The sequence below is a fragment of the Trichoderma aggressivum genome (genome assembly GCF_033847375.1).
Source record: "Trichoderma aggressivum f. europaeum strain CBS 100526 chromosome Unknown scaffold_011, whole genome shotgun sequence".
Taxonomy (NCBI): Eukaryota; Fungi; Ascomycota; class Sordariomycetes; order Hypocreales; family Hypocreaceae; genus Trichoderma; species Trichoderma aggressivum.
In genome coordinates this window covers 208,727-225,979 of record NW_026946377.1, presented here as the reverse complement: position 1 = coordinate 225,979, position 17,253 = coordinate 208,727, and the positions used below count along the sequence as shown (strand labels likewise).

General features: G+C 51.8%; 3 protein-coding genes across 3 annotated transcripts; all 3 read left to right on the top strand.

Moving 5' to 3' along the window:
* Positions 1-536: 536 nt before the first annotated feature.
* On the top strand, positions 537-956 carry Triagg1_3714 (uncharacterized protein; the record flags this gene model as incomplete). The annotated part of the gene is made up of 1 exon (XM_062898037.1): positions 537-956. One exon carries the CDS (start codon positions 537-539, stop codon positions 954-956), a length of 420 nt encoding a protein of 139 aa, XP_062757217.1.
* A 755-nt stretch (positions 957-1,711) lies between these two features.
* On the top strand, positions 1,712-3,675 carry Triagg1_3713 (uncharacterized protein; the record flags this gene model as incomplete). The annotated part of the gene is made up of 4 exons (XM_062898036.1): positions 1,712-1,756; positions 1,862-2,357; positions 2,514-3,487; positions 3,562-3,675. The coding sequence occupies 4 exons, from the start codon at positions 1,712-1,714 to the stop codon at positions 3,673-3,675; spliced, it is 1,629 nt and encodes a 542-aa protein (XP_062757216.1).
* A 5,231-nt stretch (positions 3,676-8,906) lies between these two features.
* Positions 8,907-9,542, top strand: Triagg1_3712 (uncharacterized protein; the record flags this gene model as incomplete). Its single annotated transcript, XM_062898035.1, has 1 exon — positions 8,907-9,542. One exon carries the CDS (start codon positions 8,907-8,909, stop codon positions 9,540-9,542), a length of 636 nt encoding a protein of 211 aa, XP_062757215.1.
* Between the last annotated feature and the right edge of the window lie 7,711 nt (positions 9,543-17,253).

Below are 17,253 nucleotides of genomic sequence, written 5' to 3'. Positions count from 1 at the left end.
ATTACCCCCCCCCCCCCCCCCCCCCCCCAGCTCTTCTCGTTTCCCTTTTCGAGCCAACGACTGAGAACTAAGTTGGCGCCGGGCTTTTTGCTGTCTGTCTGTCTGTCTGTTCTGTCTTTTTTTGGGGCAAACCCCAGCATTCAGCCCTGAGATTTGGTAACATGGAAGCCCCAATTGCGCCCTGAGTGAGGGATCAATCCCCTGTAATCACCATCACAAGCTAGCCTCTGCACTGTTGCATTTCGTCAACTCTCTGCCTGCACCACATCCAGAGGCCATTGATCACGTTGCCCATCAACGCCTCTCAGCTGCTCTTGACATGGGCCTCTCTAGTTGATTTAATTTGTTCAGCCGCTCCGACACCCTGCCTGTGGAAAGGTGATCGAAATTGCTGGGGAATTTATGCCGATTGATTGATTAATCATCCGGCTCTGTTGGCCGATGCAGCCCTGCAACCCTCCATTTTTTTTTGTCCATGTACCTACACATGTCTCGAGATGGACTACAAAAAAAAAGTCACCAGTTCGTGTCAGGCCATGACAAGGCTGGCTCCGTCTCACCACCCAGAAACCATCCTCGCCTGCAACATATTCGCCTTCTCGACTCTGCAATTCTGCAATTCTCTGCATCCCTCTCGCCCTTCTGTTCTGCGCGAGTCAGCTCGCCATTTGCCGTCTGACATGCTGCTAGGCTCGAACCGCCATCCGCCAGCCAACCGCCACCACAGGCAAGGCAAGGCAAGGCAAGGCAAGGCAAGGCCTGCATCAACCAATATCTCATTCAACATCCATGGTGACAACCTCGTCCCTTGTATCGTGCCGTCTCATGCTCTCGCCAAGACAAAAAAAAAGACAACCCAGCAGGATTTCTCCGTGCATCGCGTGGCCTCGGCCCAATCGTCCGCCTGGACCTCTCCAGATACCCCAGAGGCGGATGATCCGCACCACTTAGGCTAATGTCTATTCACTGGATCCGTCAGGCCAGCCAAAGCGCCGTCTCGACCCCGGGCTTCAGGTCCTTCAGGCTGTGGCTATTCCCAAACCGCCCTCCAGCAGAGGCGGACCAGAATCCTCCGCAACCTGCATCAGGCTTGGGCCTGGCCCCCCCCCGCATTGTTACGAGGGCCGAGAGTCGACGCCACGGCACCAATAGCCTCTTGACCGCAATCGTGTGAGAAAGGAGACGAGCCGTATAAGCGGCACGGCATGCCCAATTCCTGGGGGAGCTTCTTTTCGAATACTCCGCCCGTAACGACTTGCACCGGCGAAATTCAAATCCAAATCCTGCCTGAGATGGCTTGAGCAGCTGGTGCTGGCAAAGACGTTTAATTCGTACAAACAAACAGACGCTCGCCTCGCTTGATCGGGCCTATTGACAAGGGCTGTTTCCCGATCCTCAACAAGTAGCATTGCCACCTAGCATCCGGCCTGTCAAGCGTCAAGAGGCCTGGGGAAGGATTGCAACGCGGCAAGGGCATACATACAAGAAGCATAAAAGCGACAGTGCCCCCTGGCCATCAGGACTGCAACCTTTCTTTTCCTCTCTCTTCACCTCCTCCTCTCACTCGCAGTCTACAAATACTCGGGCTCTCCCATCAAAAAGACGGGGGCATTGCAGAATTCTCCCCTTCCCCCCATCAACCTCTCTCTCACACACACATCTGAAGAGCTGGTCTGGCCCCGAGAGGCTAGAGATACACCCCCTCGTTACAATGGGCGAAAAGGACGACATCCACACCCATGAGGAGCTCGACCATGTATGTCAAATCACCCAATTGCAGTTTTTCTCTCTGTGCTTTGTGCTCTTTTGCCACCTCGTTTTGTAAGAAACGAGTTGCTGACGCATTCTCATCTCAATGTAGGGAGAACTCCAGACCAAGGTCGTGACCGGGCACACGGCCTTTCAGGAGGCCATGATGAAGGAGCCGCCGAGGGCCTGGACCACGGCTCAGCTGCTCATCTACTCCTTCTCCATCGTTGCCTTTTTCTGCAGCACCATGAACGGCTACGATGGTTCGCTCATCAACAACCTGCTGCAGAACCCCTGGTTCCAGGAAAGGTACACCTCGGGAAACGACGGCATCTGGGCCGGCATTGTCTCGTCCATGTACCAGATTGGTGGTGTCGTCGCGCTTCCCTTTGTCGGCCCGGCCATTGACGGATTCGGCCGTCGTGTGGGCATGCTCCTGGGTGCCAGCTTCATCGTCATTGGCACCATTGTCCAGGGCGTGTCCAACTCCCAGGGCCAGTTCATGGGAGGCCGATTCTTGCTCGGTTTCGGCGTCTCCATTGCTGCGGCGGCTGGCCCCATGTACGTCGTCGAGATTAACCACCCTGCCTACCGTGGACGTGTTGGAGGTGAGCGATTCCTTTTGATTGATTGATTGATTGATTGATTTCCCCCATCTCATCATGTTTCGTTTCCCCCCTCCCTCCCCCTTGATTGGGACAATCGAAAAGGTCTTCAACAAGCGTGATGAGAAGAGATGAGAGCTAATTCTCCCAACTCCTTAGCCATGTACAACACCCTGTGGTTCTCTGGCGCCATCATCTCGGCCGGTGCTGCCCGAGGCGGCCTCAACGTCGGCGGTGACTACTCGTGGCGACTCATCACCTGGCTCCAGGCCCTCTTCGCCGGCCTCATCTGCATCTTCGCCATGTTCCTCCCCGAGTCCCCCCGATGGCTCTACGTGCACAACAAGAAGGAGCAGGCCAAGGCCGTGCTCACCAAGTATCACGGCAACGGCAACCCCGACTCTCCCTGGGTCCAGCTGCAGCTCTTTGAGTACGAGCAGCTCCTCAACATGGACGGTGCCGACAAGCGCTGGTGGGATTACCGGGCGCTGTTCCGCAGCCGCTCTGCCGTCTACCGTCTCCTCTGCAACATCACCATCACCGTCTTTGGCCAGTGGGCCGGCAACGCCGTGCTGTCCTACTTCCTCGGCTCCGTCCTCGACACCGCCGGCTACACTGGATCCATCCAGCAGGCCAACATTACCCTCATCAACAACTGCCAGCAGTTTGCCTGGGCCATCCTGGGTGCGTTTTTGGTCGACCGCGTGGGTCGCCGCCCCCTGCTGCTCTTCTCTTTTGCCGCCTGCGTCGTCGTCTGGCTGGGCATGACCATTGCCTCTGCGCGGTTTGCGGCTTCTCAAACCGGCGTCGACGCCGACGGTAACCCCATCTACAACAACCCTGCGGCATCCAAGGCCGCCTTGGCCATGATCTTCATCTTTGGCGCCGTCTACTCGGTCGGAATCACCCCCCTGCAGGCCCTGTACCCCGTCGAGGTGCTCTCCTTTGAGCAGCGTGCCAAGGGCATGGCCTTTTCCAGCTTTGCCACCAACGCCGCCGGTCTCCTGAACCAGTTTGCCTGGCCCGTGTCCATGAAGAAGATTGGCTGGCACACGTACATCATCTACACCATCTGGGATCTTGTCCAGGTGACTGTTGTCTACTTTTTCATCCCCGAGACCAAGGGACGCACCGTAAGTGTTGCTGATTTACTTGTTCTTCATCTACAGTGGCATTGTCTTTTTCTAACCCGTTGCTTTCTCTACAGTTGGAAGAGCTTGACGAAATCTTCGAGGCCAAGAACCCGGTCAAGGCGTCGACCGCCAAGAAGTCCGTTGCCGTGGACAGCCACGGTGGCATCGTTAATATCGAGAAGGCATAAGGGCGTGGATGTTTTTGCTTGTCATTGTGACCCACCATGAAAAAAAAAAAAACACTAATACCAAGGGCAGTTGTACGCAGGAATTGAGGCTGAATCGGTTGATGGTTGCTTGCGTTTCCACGGGACGGTCTTTTTTGGGATGGAGGGGAATTGTTTTTTTTTATTTTTTTCATTTTTTGCCATCTTACTGTATGTTTTCACGTAATGACATGAGGCTATGAGAGGGGGCCAGAGCGCAACAATGCAACATTCGGAATGACAACTGCCAAACAAACCGTACGGATCCATGTGTGCCTCTTTGTTCTCACGTGTCATGGATGAACTGAACTTGAGGCTATAGCCGCCATCTGCCTACCATTGCATATTTGGCAGAATCTGACTTTTGCCACCTCTAGTACCCAACTCTGTAGGCGAATGGTGTCTCGCGCGTGCGTGTGTACACAAGATGCTACTCTGCGGCAATGCAGTTAATATGGACGTGTTTGCCCGTCTAGGTATCTGGCAAGGCGGCAATTTACGGAGTATTACTGGCACGGGTGGCCATACACACTCTTTGTCGCCATCATGTGGTCCCTCCCCCGAGGGTCAGCGAATACTAGCAGTACCATCGATGCCGGTCAACACATGCACACACACACTCACAGGCATCCAGGCCCCTGGTCTCACGACATCCGTATTGCAACCCAACCTTGCCAACGTCTAGCGGCATCACCTGTATCCAGCCGCAGCTTAGTGGGATGCCCTCATGTTGGCAGTTAGTCGCCATTTTGCCCTGCGCTACCTGTTCCAAGTAGGTATTACTCCGGTAGCCAGTTGGATCAATACTCCGTGCCAGTAGAAACCCCCCCCCTCCAGAACGAGAGACATTAACCGATTTTGTTTATTGTTTTGCTCCACAGTCGTACTACTGTTTACTGTGCATACATGTACATACATGTGTACTACCTGGTAGCCAATAACCCCAATACAGGTACTACAGGTACTACCAGGTACTACTAAGCCCGTACGGATACTCGTACATACCTACTAAACGAGTAGAGGTAGTATTAGTTTAGTAGACTCCAGTATCACCACCTGCTTTGGCCCATTTTCCAGACCTCCGGAGAAGCTCTTTCCCCGCTACGGCCCAACTTCCCGCAAAGGGACTAGCCACCGGATTCCGCACCTGCCCACGGGGTATTTTTGGAGGGGGGATATTTGTGGGCAGGTGCGCCGATTTGCGATTTCGATTTGGGGAAGCGAGTCAAGAAGGTTGTGTGTGTGTGGTGCATATGCACTGCGACCATTTGAAAATCTGTTATTTTTTTAGTGGTGTTAGTGTGGATTCCAATATAGGTGTTTGATGGTACAGTAGCACTCGGTTCTTTGGTGAAGCTTACCCCGGATTTTTTCGGTGCCTTTTTTTTCTTTTTTTTTCTTTTTTTTTTTTCTTTTTTTCAAGGATTTATTCTTTGCTTGGAAGGAAAGAAGAGAAACCCCGGTTTCCACTCTTTTTTTTTTTTTTCCTTCAGCACGACGAAAAGAGTCGAGTCCTTTTTCTCCGAGGGTTTCACCACGGGGTTGTTGATGGATTGATTTTGTTCATTCTATTTCATTCTACCTTGCTTCAATTTTAATTCAATTTTTATTTTATTTGTCAGACATGGCTGGGCGGCATTGAGTAATTTTTGTCAATTATGCTGGATTGATTGATTGACGATACTTTTGATTGATTTTTCTTCTGCACTGTCGGCAAGCTCGACGCAAGAATCGCCCCCCCTCTTTCTTTCTCCGGCCTCAGCTTTAGGTAATAACCCAGTGTGGTATTCTAGTAACCTTGTCCTTTCATCACCTCACCTCGTCTCACCTCACATCACCTCACAATCGGGGCATCTGTTCCCCCTTTTGCTCCCTGATACGTGCTTTAGACGCCAAAATCTCGTCTTTTCACTCTGGCCAACGAAAGCACTATATGCTGGGCCTTCCTATTGGCCATTGGTCTCCTCCTCGCTTCCCCGACTCAACTGCCACTGCGACTGCTACTGCTACGGTAAATTGGTAATACTACTAGATTATAGCATCAACCATCTGGACGGAATGTTCTACACCTGTGGGTGGAGTCTATCTATGCACAAGCACCCCCCCTATCGTTATCCCGAGTCTCTCCCCCGAGTTCCTCTCACGCGCAGTTTGTCTCCGGCCTTGCAGCACACCTTGGCTGACCAGAGAGAACGACTTCGTTTTAGTCCAGGGGGTCCAGGGAAAAGCCGTGGATCGTTCCCCCCAATCGTCCTCGGACGGCAATCGCTCTCAGGACACGGCCGGCAGCAGAGCCGCAAAGAGCCTCCACGCCTGTCTCGAGTGTCAGCGCCGCAAGATTCGCTGCGACGGCAAGCAGCCGTGTAACCGCTGCCAGTCCAGCCGCTCCCGGAGGCGATGCGTGTATGAGCAACATCGCCAGCGTCTTGTTCCGTCAAGAAAGCATGTCTCTATGTTTCTTTGTTTCTTCTTCTTCTTCCTCTTCTTCCTCTCCTTCTCCTCCTTCTCCTCCTTCTCCCCCCTTTTCACTTGGCTAACCTCCCCTTTCTCGCTGTTAGGTCACTAGAGGAGCTATCACGGAGCCTTGAAGAGTGCCGCTCCGTGCTGCGGCGTCTCTATCCCACCCACGATGTCTCCCATCTACTAGCATTGTCACGCCAGGAGCTCCGTGACCTCCTAGATCAGCCGGTCCAGCAAGAAACCGCCGAAATCTCACCGGCTGCCCCCTCTCCTGATGATCTGGAGCAACAACAGCAGCAACAGCAGCATCATCCAAAAGAGCTTGTGCAGATGCCCGTCCAAAACTCACAATGGGATGAAGAGCGGAGGGAAAAGGAATCGTTGCCGGCGGAAGCTGATGATGTAAACGCCTTGTCTCTCAACATGGACAAACAGGCTGCTTCATATCTCGGCGCTTCATCGGTCAAGGTGGCTTTGACGGTCATGCTTCAGATCCAGCCTCAGCTACAAGTGTTGCTTGCAGCACAATCATCCCCCGATGCTTCTAGCGATGACAATGCGCGCAACAGCGTGCCTCTTTTCCGCGCAGTTACCAAATCCAAGGCGCATTCTCCCATTCCATGGACATACAAGGGGCAAGCTCTTGTCGATGCCTACTTCAAACGTGTCCACATTCTCACCCCCATATTGGACGAGGCCTCGTTTCGGAAACATTACAATCAAGGCCGAAGATGCGATGCCCCTTGGCTCTCCCTCGTCAACATGGTCTTTGCCACGAGCAGCATCATGTCCACACCCTCCAGTAACCTGAGCCACATCAAGTATTACAATCAAGCCATAGAACACATCCATCTTAGCGCGTTTGGGAGCAGCAACATTGAAACCATCCACGCCTTGGCCTTGCTTGGAGGCTACTACCTCCATTATATCAACCGCCCAAACATGGCCAATGCCATCATCGGCGCAATTCACAGAATGGCCACTGCCCTTGGTCTGCATCGAGAACCGTCACCCGAGGAACCTCAATCCGACCCTGCGGTCCTCGAGTCGCGGCGACGCACCTGGTGGACCATATTCTGTCTCGACACATGGGGAACCACGACTCTTGGGCGCCCTTCATTCGGGCGATGGGGACCTGCAATCAACATACAGCCGCCTCAACTGGTTACAGAGCAGGTATGCTCCCTTGAAAACCCCCCTTTTGATTTTTCTCTACTCTCACTGTGTTGTCGTGGACACAATTTTCATGTACTCTAATCGGCAGCTTCTGATTCCTTCTCTTCATTCTAGGAGGAGCATGACTCTGCACAATACGCGGGCATCATGCCTCTGCTCGAAAACATTAAATTCTGCAAGATTGCCACCAAGATTCAAGACATGCTTGCAGTCACCCCCCTCTTAAACGCGGAAGACCGAAATCATCTGGACAGCCTTCTTGTCGACTGGTTCAACAACCTCCCCTGGCTTCTACGCTCTACGGAGCCCTGTGTAGAGCCACTACATCTTTCACGATGCATCATGACATGGCGGTATTGGAATCTACGAATGCTACTACACCGCCCAGTCCTTCTTACTCTTGCCAGCAAGGCCGAACTGCCCGTGTCAGAGCCTGATATCGCTGCCGTGGAGATTTGCCAGGGCGCTGCTCGAGAGACGGTCGATAGCATTTCCAAGGGATGGATGCGCCAGCAAATGTCTGGGTGGAATGCTGTGTGGTTCCTGTACCAGGCGGCCATGATCCCTCTGGTAAGCATTCTGTGGCAGCCTGATAATCCGTCCGTCGTCCAATGGCAGGCCCAGATCGAGACGACTCTCGAGCTGTTTACAGCCATGAAGGATTGGTCCCTCACGGCACGCCGCAGTCGGGATGTCGTGAGCCGCCTGCTGGAGGCCACTTTTCAAATTTCAAACGCAAGACAAGGCAGCGGCCCTCACGATCCCGGCCTGCAAAAGGGGGTACCAAGCGATGAGACGGCTGGATTCTGGGGAGACCAGGGAGCCGAAGCACTCGCCTCGACTAGCTACAGCGCTGGGGACATTGTAAACATGCTGGACCAAGACTGGCCATGGAACATGGACATGGACGGGCTGGTCTGGGGGCAGCAGATCCCCCTGCTAGAGGAAGACAACGATGCTGGCAGCTACAACGTCGATGAGGGTGCGATGGGTGTGGATTATCTGTCGCTGGCGAATCCGGACAATGATGCCGCGCCGCCGCCATAGTTTTTTTTTTTTTTTTTTTTTTTTTTTGTGTGTTTCAAGTTGAAGAAAAGAGTTGACAAAATCACACCCAATGTCCATCGCTTGGTGAAGAGCAAACAGCTTGACAGTTTTCTCTCTCTCTTCATCACCGTGTCTTTCTCTGGACATGATTTCCGCCAAGACGTGAATGCATCTGCATTTGCTATTAAGGGGCGGTCCATTACTGTGCTGTCGGGTCTGACTAGCAGGGATCTTCAGCCGGTGTAAGACTCACTCGGCTTCCGAGCAACGCTACTACGCCTTTTATGCGAGTTAAAACCCCGCCAAGGACATTGCGAGTTCATTCTCCGATATTCAAAGCACTACGAAATAGACGAGCGCATTTACGCAAAGGATAGAACTGTCAAAGTTTCAACTTGCAAGCGTTCTTGAGATACGATTTATTGTCTTTATTTCCTCTGCGCATATCAACAAGGCGAACAGAAAGAGTGAGAGAGTGCGGGGAACAAAATAAGCAACACAGCGAAGCGAGCGTTACACGAGGCTTCGAAATGACAGACCAGGCTACCCGTGTCATCCGAGTCATTGTCGCCTCACGCAACAATGTCAAGATCTCAGCCGCAAAAGAGGCCTTTGGTGGCATGTTTCCGTCTGCGACATTCTCCTTCACCGGCCTCAACGTGCCATCCGGCGTCGCTGACCAGCCCATGACGGATGCAGAAACCCTGCAGGGCGCACGAAACCGAGCTCGCAACGCCCGCGACGCAGAGCCCCAGGCGGATTACTGGGTTGGCATTGAAGGCGGCGTCGACGACAGCGGGGATGCCATGGAGACTTTTGCCTGGGTCGTTGTGCTGGGCAGGGCAGACACGCCAGGATCAGACTCATCAGCGTCACATGATGAGTCGACCAGCACTTCAACAAGTGCTACCAAGGCCGAACGCATGGGGAGAGCGCGAACAGCCGCATTCTTCCAGCCCGAGGAGGTAGCAAGACTGGTCCGCGGAGGTATGGAATTGGGACCGGCGGACGACCAGGTGTTTGGAAGCGAGAACTCGAGGCAGCATTCCGGATCAATCGGACTGTTGACGGGGGACTTGATCAATCGGTCTGCATATTACGTACCGGCGGTGATTGGGGCGCTGATACCATTCAGGAACTCGACACTGACGTTTGTCGATTTTTGAGAGAGTGAACGAATACTGGAATAAAGGGCAGTCGACCATTTGCAGTGAAGAGAGAAGGTCATGGCATGCTGTAAAGGGCTCATGGGGAAGAGCTGACTGGGACTGAGGTGATGCTCGTCCTTGTTAAGAAGCAGGGACAAAAAGACATCACAGTGAACCAATTACAGTGAAGAGAAGTGGTCGTGGGCAGAGTATGCTTGACCAAGACTTGCATGCTATATTGCTGCTTTCATGCACTGTCCATCTCTGCAAGCCACGCGATTCGCTCTTGTGTGTCTTTCATCTACCGAAACGATAGATTACCACATACCACATCCCACAAGAGCCATCGATTCATAGCCATATACGGAGTACTATAGCATTTGATGCGCAGAGCCCCCAACTGGGCGACTGCTTTTGACAAAATAGACCAGGACTGTGTGCGAAGGAAGCACTAATCCGCTGTACAATTTTGCGCTTCTCTTTACAAGTGGTGAGAACAGCTGATATCAGCAAACCTCTGTCTCTCTGTTGTGGGCATGAACCATGACAAAAGGTCCAGCCTAACAACACGTTTCTTCTCGTCCATCGTTGATTATCGAGCTCGTTTACAGCATCCTAGGTCGCATAGTCTTGCCTCAATCTTCTGCAACACTACCCACTTCAACACCAACGTTTCAGCCCTGCAAGCGATGCGACAGAACGTTGGTTGTGTGGTTTGTCCCGTTTTAGAAATTCAAGTCGCACACCTCTTGCCCTCTGTCGACGAGAGCCGGCGTGGCTGTCCTCGAGGGATAGTGGCGGCATCTGCATGAAGCCACGGACAAGTGTTCTTGTTTAGCTTTTGGAGAAGAGCCCCCCAGTCGATGTCGTCTCTCCACGGCTGGGGTGTTCTTCTTTACTGGTTTGTGATAGGATGAATGATTGGAATGCTTTTTGCCAAGATCTGCCTGATTGGACGGCACTTATGAGGCAGAGTCTAAGCTTCCAAAATGCCACTACTTGTCGTCGTTCTAAAATAGGCCCTTGGATGAGCCTTTGTGGCGTTCAGATTGCTGCTTGCTGCTTGCTGCTACTGCCTACGCTAAGAGGGCGTGCTGTTACGAGATGAGGCATTCCCTCTGGCTGTGGTGTGCTGTTGGTCGATTGAGAAGAGCGTTTTGTGGCTATATTAGCTTGGAGAATCATCTAGCCTTTTCATCTCAAGCCACCACGTTTCCCTTCGATTACCACGCCTCACCTCTTAGTGGGCGCCTAGATCTTTGGAGATGGGACGTTTAGGGCGCAAATCATGATCACCACACCCACTCCTCAGCCGGGCAATGATGGTCGCTGCCATCGACGGACCAGTCACGGGAGAGCACTCGGGAGGGCCGTCAATGCCACGTGGTGGAAGTTTAGCTACCTTTGCTCTGAGTTGAAGGGGCCTTTTTTGAGTTTCGATCTGTGGAGGTCAGAGGGTTTCCCTGCATCTTGGACAATAGAGGAGATCTGCGCCACAATAGCACGCTTCTTGTGTTTGAGAAAGCGCAAGCGCGGCACCAAAACGACCAGGGGTTCGGAGTCTGGCAAGCCTCACGAACTGGTCAAGTGTAAGGCGGACGAGTATGCCGGCCGTCTTTGACCCGATTCGGGCCTTGAAAGTCCGGATGTGAAGGGATTCACGTCTTTGGAGATGCGACGGGCGCCAAGACGGGGAGGCTCGGAGCGTCGTCTCGCCGGTATCTTGTCTGTCAAACGACTATGTGTGGGGGGTGGACGATTACGAGACAATTCGTGAGATGATTATCTGATTGCGGTGCCTCTTTGCAGATATCACATATTGCCAGTGGATGCTGATACATGTTTTGATACAACATGACAGCAATCTGGATCGATTGCAGATGAATATACTATCCGGAAACGGCAAGTGAGGTGAACATTCTATTGTTCCAGAAGCCCCAGCCACGGAGGAGAGGCATCAACGCCGTTTCTGCCACACAATGTCAAGTGATATCTTGCAGTGACATGCCACGCAACTCAGCTGCGGCTGGTCGGGGGTGGACAGGTAGTATCAGGCTCGCTAATGAGTTCAGGAATGAAGAGGAAGAGGAACCAACAGAGTTGATGCTACTCAAAATAGTTGAGATGTCACTGATGGGCAAGCCACCATGAGACAGACAGTCGTGGGCTTGACGGATGGGCGGCTTTGGGCTTCCACTGCGCTAGACCACGCGCTATCAGCACACAAACTGGCCTTTATTTAGAGGGCCTGGCGATGGCATCGTATTTCAACGCTCATGCTCGACGATACTTGTCTGTGAAGTACCGTCTCCTCCCCACTTGGCGGCGTGGCTGGAGGCGATTTACAGGGTCTGTCGCGATATCCTAGCCCTCGAGAGATGGAGACACGCCCACCCCAACTGAACATCAAAGTTGGAGAAGTTTTTAGTGAGTTTTCAGCGGCTGGCTTGGCATGCGGAGAAGATGAAGCTGGGCTGGTCGCCTTGACCAGCGCTTGGAGAATGTGAAGATGCTGAAGATGAGGAAAGCTTTGGAGGGGGGGCGTTGGCGCCCCAAACCACATGGCAAGGACACAAGCTGCTAGTTGATGGCACCAGAGTTTCCTTTGGCTTCATGAGTCGCTCTTCAGCTCTTTTTTGAGCCTGCCGTTTTCTTGAAGAGGGGGGTGTGCAAACGCAACTTTGAGCTTTTGTTGGACGCGGCTCATGCGGAGAGGGCGCTGGTTTGGGGTGTGGCGTTGAGGCTACAGAAAAGCTTCAACTCTGTCTCTGCGTGTGTCCTTTGGGCTGCTGCAACTGGAGTTTGATGATGGTAGTATCTTTGTTTGTTCTTGGAGGGAGGCTCGTGCAGAGGCTGAGCACGTGGCATTTTTTTGGTGATTTGCATGAGATTCTCGTTGCAGATGTCGGCGCCAAGGTTTAGAGTGACAGATTGGTGATGCGGGTAGCTCGAAGAGTAGCGTGCCTCATGAGTCGTGAAGCTTTTGATGAGATGCATCTGCCGAGCGGATGGCTTGTTGAAGTCTAGTGGAGAGTAGAGACTCCGATGGGCGATTTGCAGCCAGGCTTCTCTTTGAGGGCGAGCATGGAGGAGGTGGTTACTCAAGATGGTGATGAATCTTTGATTGCAAGGGACCTTTTGCGCGTGATGATGGTCTTTTCTTTTTCAGCACTGGAATTTCCATCATCTTGGGTTACACAGATATCCAATTTTCGGTGATGCCGCATTAGAAAGCAGTATAACCGAAGTTTTGGTAGGAGATGAGGATTGCAAGAGACAATTGGCGATGATGCACTTCCACATATGTCTCCATGTAGAATAAAGACCTGGGACTGTCCGTGAAACCACTTGCGATGATTCCTTCAATGTTCAACTTGTAAATTGCTGTCTTCATGCGTGTAGTAGCGTGCAATATAATAGTTGATAATTATGGTAGTGATAAATTGACGATTTTGTGTTCCCTCTCCTGAGACACATGATATCACCGATAAGGAGCTGCCCCTTCCTTGTGTTGCAGATCCTTGAACCATCGTGACGTCGCGAGCAATTGACTTTTTTTCCTTCCTTCATTTTCTCCTCCTCATATCCATCGGCTTTTGCTTTTCTAGAGTCCGCCGTGCTCTTTGGCCTATTCAGTCGGAAATGAGCGTGTATCATCACCACATCCGCCGTGTTGGAAGGCGTTTCGAGCAGTGAAATTCGAGCAGTGACAGCGACGACGAAAGGACAGTCCGTTTCTTTTATACCGGCTTCCAAGCTACATGAGTTCAACCCTTTATCCATCATCTTCTTCGCCGTTTGCTGATTCAGACTCTCTACCAGCAAGCAACAGCCCGCCAATTGGTCATACAGTCAACGATGTCGAGGATTATCCAAAAGTATTGCCGCCTTGTGCTGCAATCTCTTCATTATGGAAGAAGATTCATGGAAGATTACTGCTTGCTCGCGTCACACGTCACAAAACATACGGGAAAATTGTTGAAATGGAAATTTCCATTTCAGTCTCTCAAGGGGCCCTCCTGTACCATGGCTGCGATTCTGAAAACCCTTCCATCCATCCCAAAACCCATCCCAAAACCCATCCCAGTTCCGTCCCTATATACAAATCCCATTCCACCTCTATCCGTCCCAATGATTATCCCCAAATTCCACCTCTTTCTTCCTCCCAATTCCAGCCCAACCCATCGCCCCAGCCCTATTCCAACCCAGTCCCGAATCCCGTTCCTAACCCAAACCCAATTCCTTCCAGTCCATCCTGGCCCGGCCCAATATCCAACCCAATCCGTCTCTATCCTTTGTGCCATGGTAATTCCTCCACCCCGCAGGAGGGCCCCGAGGACCATTTTTTTTGGGCAGGGGCCGCATACCATGATCTTGCCCAAACCCTTTGACAGGTTCATCTGATGGTATGCGGCCCCAAGATTCTCCTCACACGAGGTGAGAAGGGTTTTTTTCCCGTTGAAACTCCTCCACCATTTCCCCCACACGTCCCGACCATGATCCTCCGCTCTATAACAAGTCCCAAGCCCAATTCCTCCGCCCGTTTCCCCCTCTCAGCCCTGCCTTGAGTCCTCCACAGTGTTTCCCAGTTCCCATTCCTCCAATCCCCACAGTCCATCTATTTCCCATTTCCCGTTCCCAATGTCTCTCCTCCATTCTATCGTGCTGGATTCCTTCATCCAGTCACGGCGGGTTTCGATGGACTGGTTCAGTTTATTGACATGGTGAACTAGTCCATCATTATAACGCCCGACTTAACAGAGTTGCGCACGCAAGTGCGGGCAGCAGTGTTCTGAAACAACGGCGTTATAATACCCATGAAGAAAAAAGAAATACCCAAGTTGCAAGTCGGGCATGTCGAGACCTCGTCAAAAACAGGGGAGAAATAGGCAGTTCTCCAACAACCCTTGGGACAAAGGTCTCGGTATATGCTCTGGCCCCTCCCAGGAGCACGAGATGAAGGTTGAGAGAGCGTGGATTCTCCCGAAAGGGGCTATGCGTCGGACAAAGTCCAAACGGATATTTGCAACTTTGTTCCTCCGTGCATGCCCTGCTGAAATTGCCACAATGACTGGACCGGTAGGTCCACATTGTTGAGCAGAGCATGCCTTCCAGTATTCTTTTGGTGGTTTTTCGGCTTGGCAAATGCTTTTTTTTTACCTTTTTGTTTCTGTGGAATCTTTTTTTTCTTGTTTTCTTTTTCCAACATACCCATTTCTTGGAGCTTTATTTTTTGGTGTTTTTGAAGGATTTTCTTGGGCATGTATCTATAGGGGAGTGGAACTATTTTGCAGAGGAGTGTTAGCCAAATCTTTTGGATATTGGGGCTTGGAGTACTGACTCGACTATATTCTTGACCAATATCGATGTTCAAGGGGCCGAGAGGGATATGTACATGAGGACACCCTGCAATGCCTCGGCCAGAGAGAACTGGAGATATATAACGAGTGACTGGATCTCTGGCACTCTCCGAGCGTCTTGCTCCCTCGAGACGGAGACGACATTGCTGGCGGACCGATGGGAGGAAGAAGTGTTTGACAACGCCCAAAGTGAGGATGAGGGTGCCCCTAAGGGGGAGGGGAGGGGGGGGAACTTGAAGGAATGTGATGAAGTGCTTCGAACGGTGGTGATGAGAGGAAGAGAAAGGTTGGTATAAGGATGGAGGGAAGATGGGTTTATATAGATGGTTTTCACTCTAAGATTCAAGATGGAACGTCCATCCGTCTAAGCACGCTCTCTCTTACTAGCTGAGTTACGGGTTGGCTTACTACAGGCACACACTTCCTGACAGGTACATTATAGGCTACAGGGTCACTTGCAGGCTCACTTGCATGATGGCTTCAGCTCCGGCCAGGGGTTGCCACGACAATGCTTGGATGAGCCCCGCGAACCTTGCCAGCCGATCGACCGAGACCCGGCGGCTGACGCCGATCGAGGATTGCCGTACGTGAGAACGGCAAGAATCTATCGTAAGTCTGGAGGCTCGATCGCCGCGATAGTCTCATCCCGGGGACCCTCGACCCAAAAAAAAACGATCTAATTATGTACGAGATAGGAGACCTGAGACGTGGTCTCGGATCTATTGGCCAGAGTCCCGGCATCGCGGCCAGGATCCCAGCCTCACGCGGCAGATGGCGAGCGTATCAGAGCTCGTCCAGATATTAAGGGGACGCGTTGAGAGGCGAAGCTGAAAGAAAAAGAAAGAAAGAACGCGGCCCAGAGAGGCATACTAGGTGGGGGATTATATGTAAGGGAGAGGCTGCATTGATTGAGGCGGCATGAGACCTGAGCTACCTCTGCGCTGTCTCGGCTTACCAATCTATCCGGATGACATGAGGCTCGGGAAGAAAAAAAAAAGCAAAGAAAGAAGAAAGAAAGAAAGTATTGTCACGAGGGGAGATGTCTATGATGATGCTTGAGGCTGCTGCCTGTCTAGCGGTCCAGGCCTGAAACAATATCACGAGCGGTGATGGTGATGGTGATGGTGATGAATCATACATATTTGGGGGCTATACAATATCGAGGCGTGCAGGCGGTGCATTTGGAAGGGGGCCAGACCGGAGTTTACTGCGGCTTCAAGGTGATAAGGAGGAAATGAGTGTCTTGATAGGCTGCCTTGCGCTTGGGCGTGGTTGGGCTCTCATACGATGTTTACCGAAAATGCTGGGCGTGCATTTTGCATGAGAAATTGCATCAATAGATTCTAGGGTACATGGAAAAGATGACATTGTGAGGAGGATGGGATGGGATGGAGTTGAGTGACTGCCCGGTCTACAATGGCGAGGCTTGATTAGAGATATTATCATCATATGAGTATTCTCGAAAATGAATTGGTAGATAATGAGGTTGAGCGTGTTGAAATGAGACGTGCATCGAAGAGCTGATGTTGGCATTCAAACATTCATTCAAGTGTACCTCAGTAGTATCTCGAGTGTCAAGGCACAGGTATGTACTCTACATTGGGCAAATAGCACACCGCTCTCCTCCACCACGCTATCAAACGATTCAACTCATCGCATCTGTCGAGGTAATTTGAATTTGATAGCATCTTTCGTTCATCTATTATATATTGAAATTAATATGGATGTCCTATCCTCCTAGCACAGGCTCTTACGCGGGGAGCGGGGAACGCGGAGATGCATTTATGGAACGCTCATAAAACAGCGACTGTTTACGTCTTCAAACGATTCCCCGCAGCCAATGTATTCCCCCACGATCTAGATGAATGTTGTACAATTCATAGTGGACGGAAAGCGAAAATGCCGAGACCCTTTTTTTTTCTTCCTCTTTCTTGATGCCGATACTTTCTTTCCCCTCAACTCGCTGTCCGAACATATTCGGGGCGGATCTTTCTTTGTCTCATGGCCGGCGGCAGACCGAACAGGGATAATCAGGGCCGGCGTGCCGAGCGGATAACTTGGGAGCTCAAAACATCTCGGGGTCAAGTCACGGAGTATCGATGAATGTCTCATACATGCCCACCTCTACGAGTACTACGGTATCACAGCGCTTTTGGGCTGTCCGAAAGATTTCGGGGTGGAGAGCCATTGTCTTGTGAACGAGATCATCTGTCTACTTTCGAGGCAGTTCGCACCACGTCGGGACAGAGGTTCAGTATTAGTCTATGTCTCATTACCGCCTTCTGTGCATCTTTCGAGGTCCGAGATATTCGGGGTGGGGAAGCAATGTCTTGTGATTCACCTTCGCAGTCCGAAGTCTTTTCGGGGCA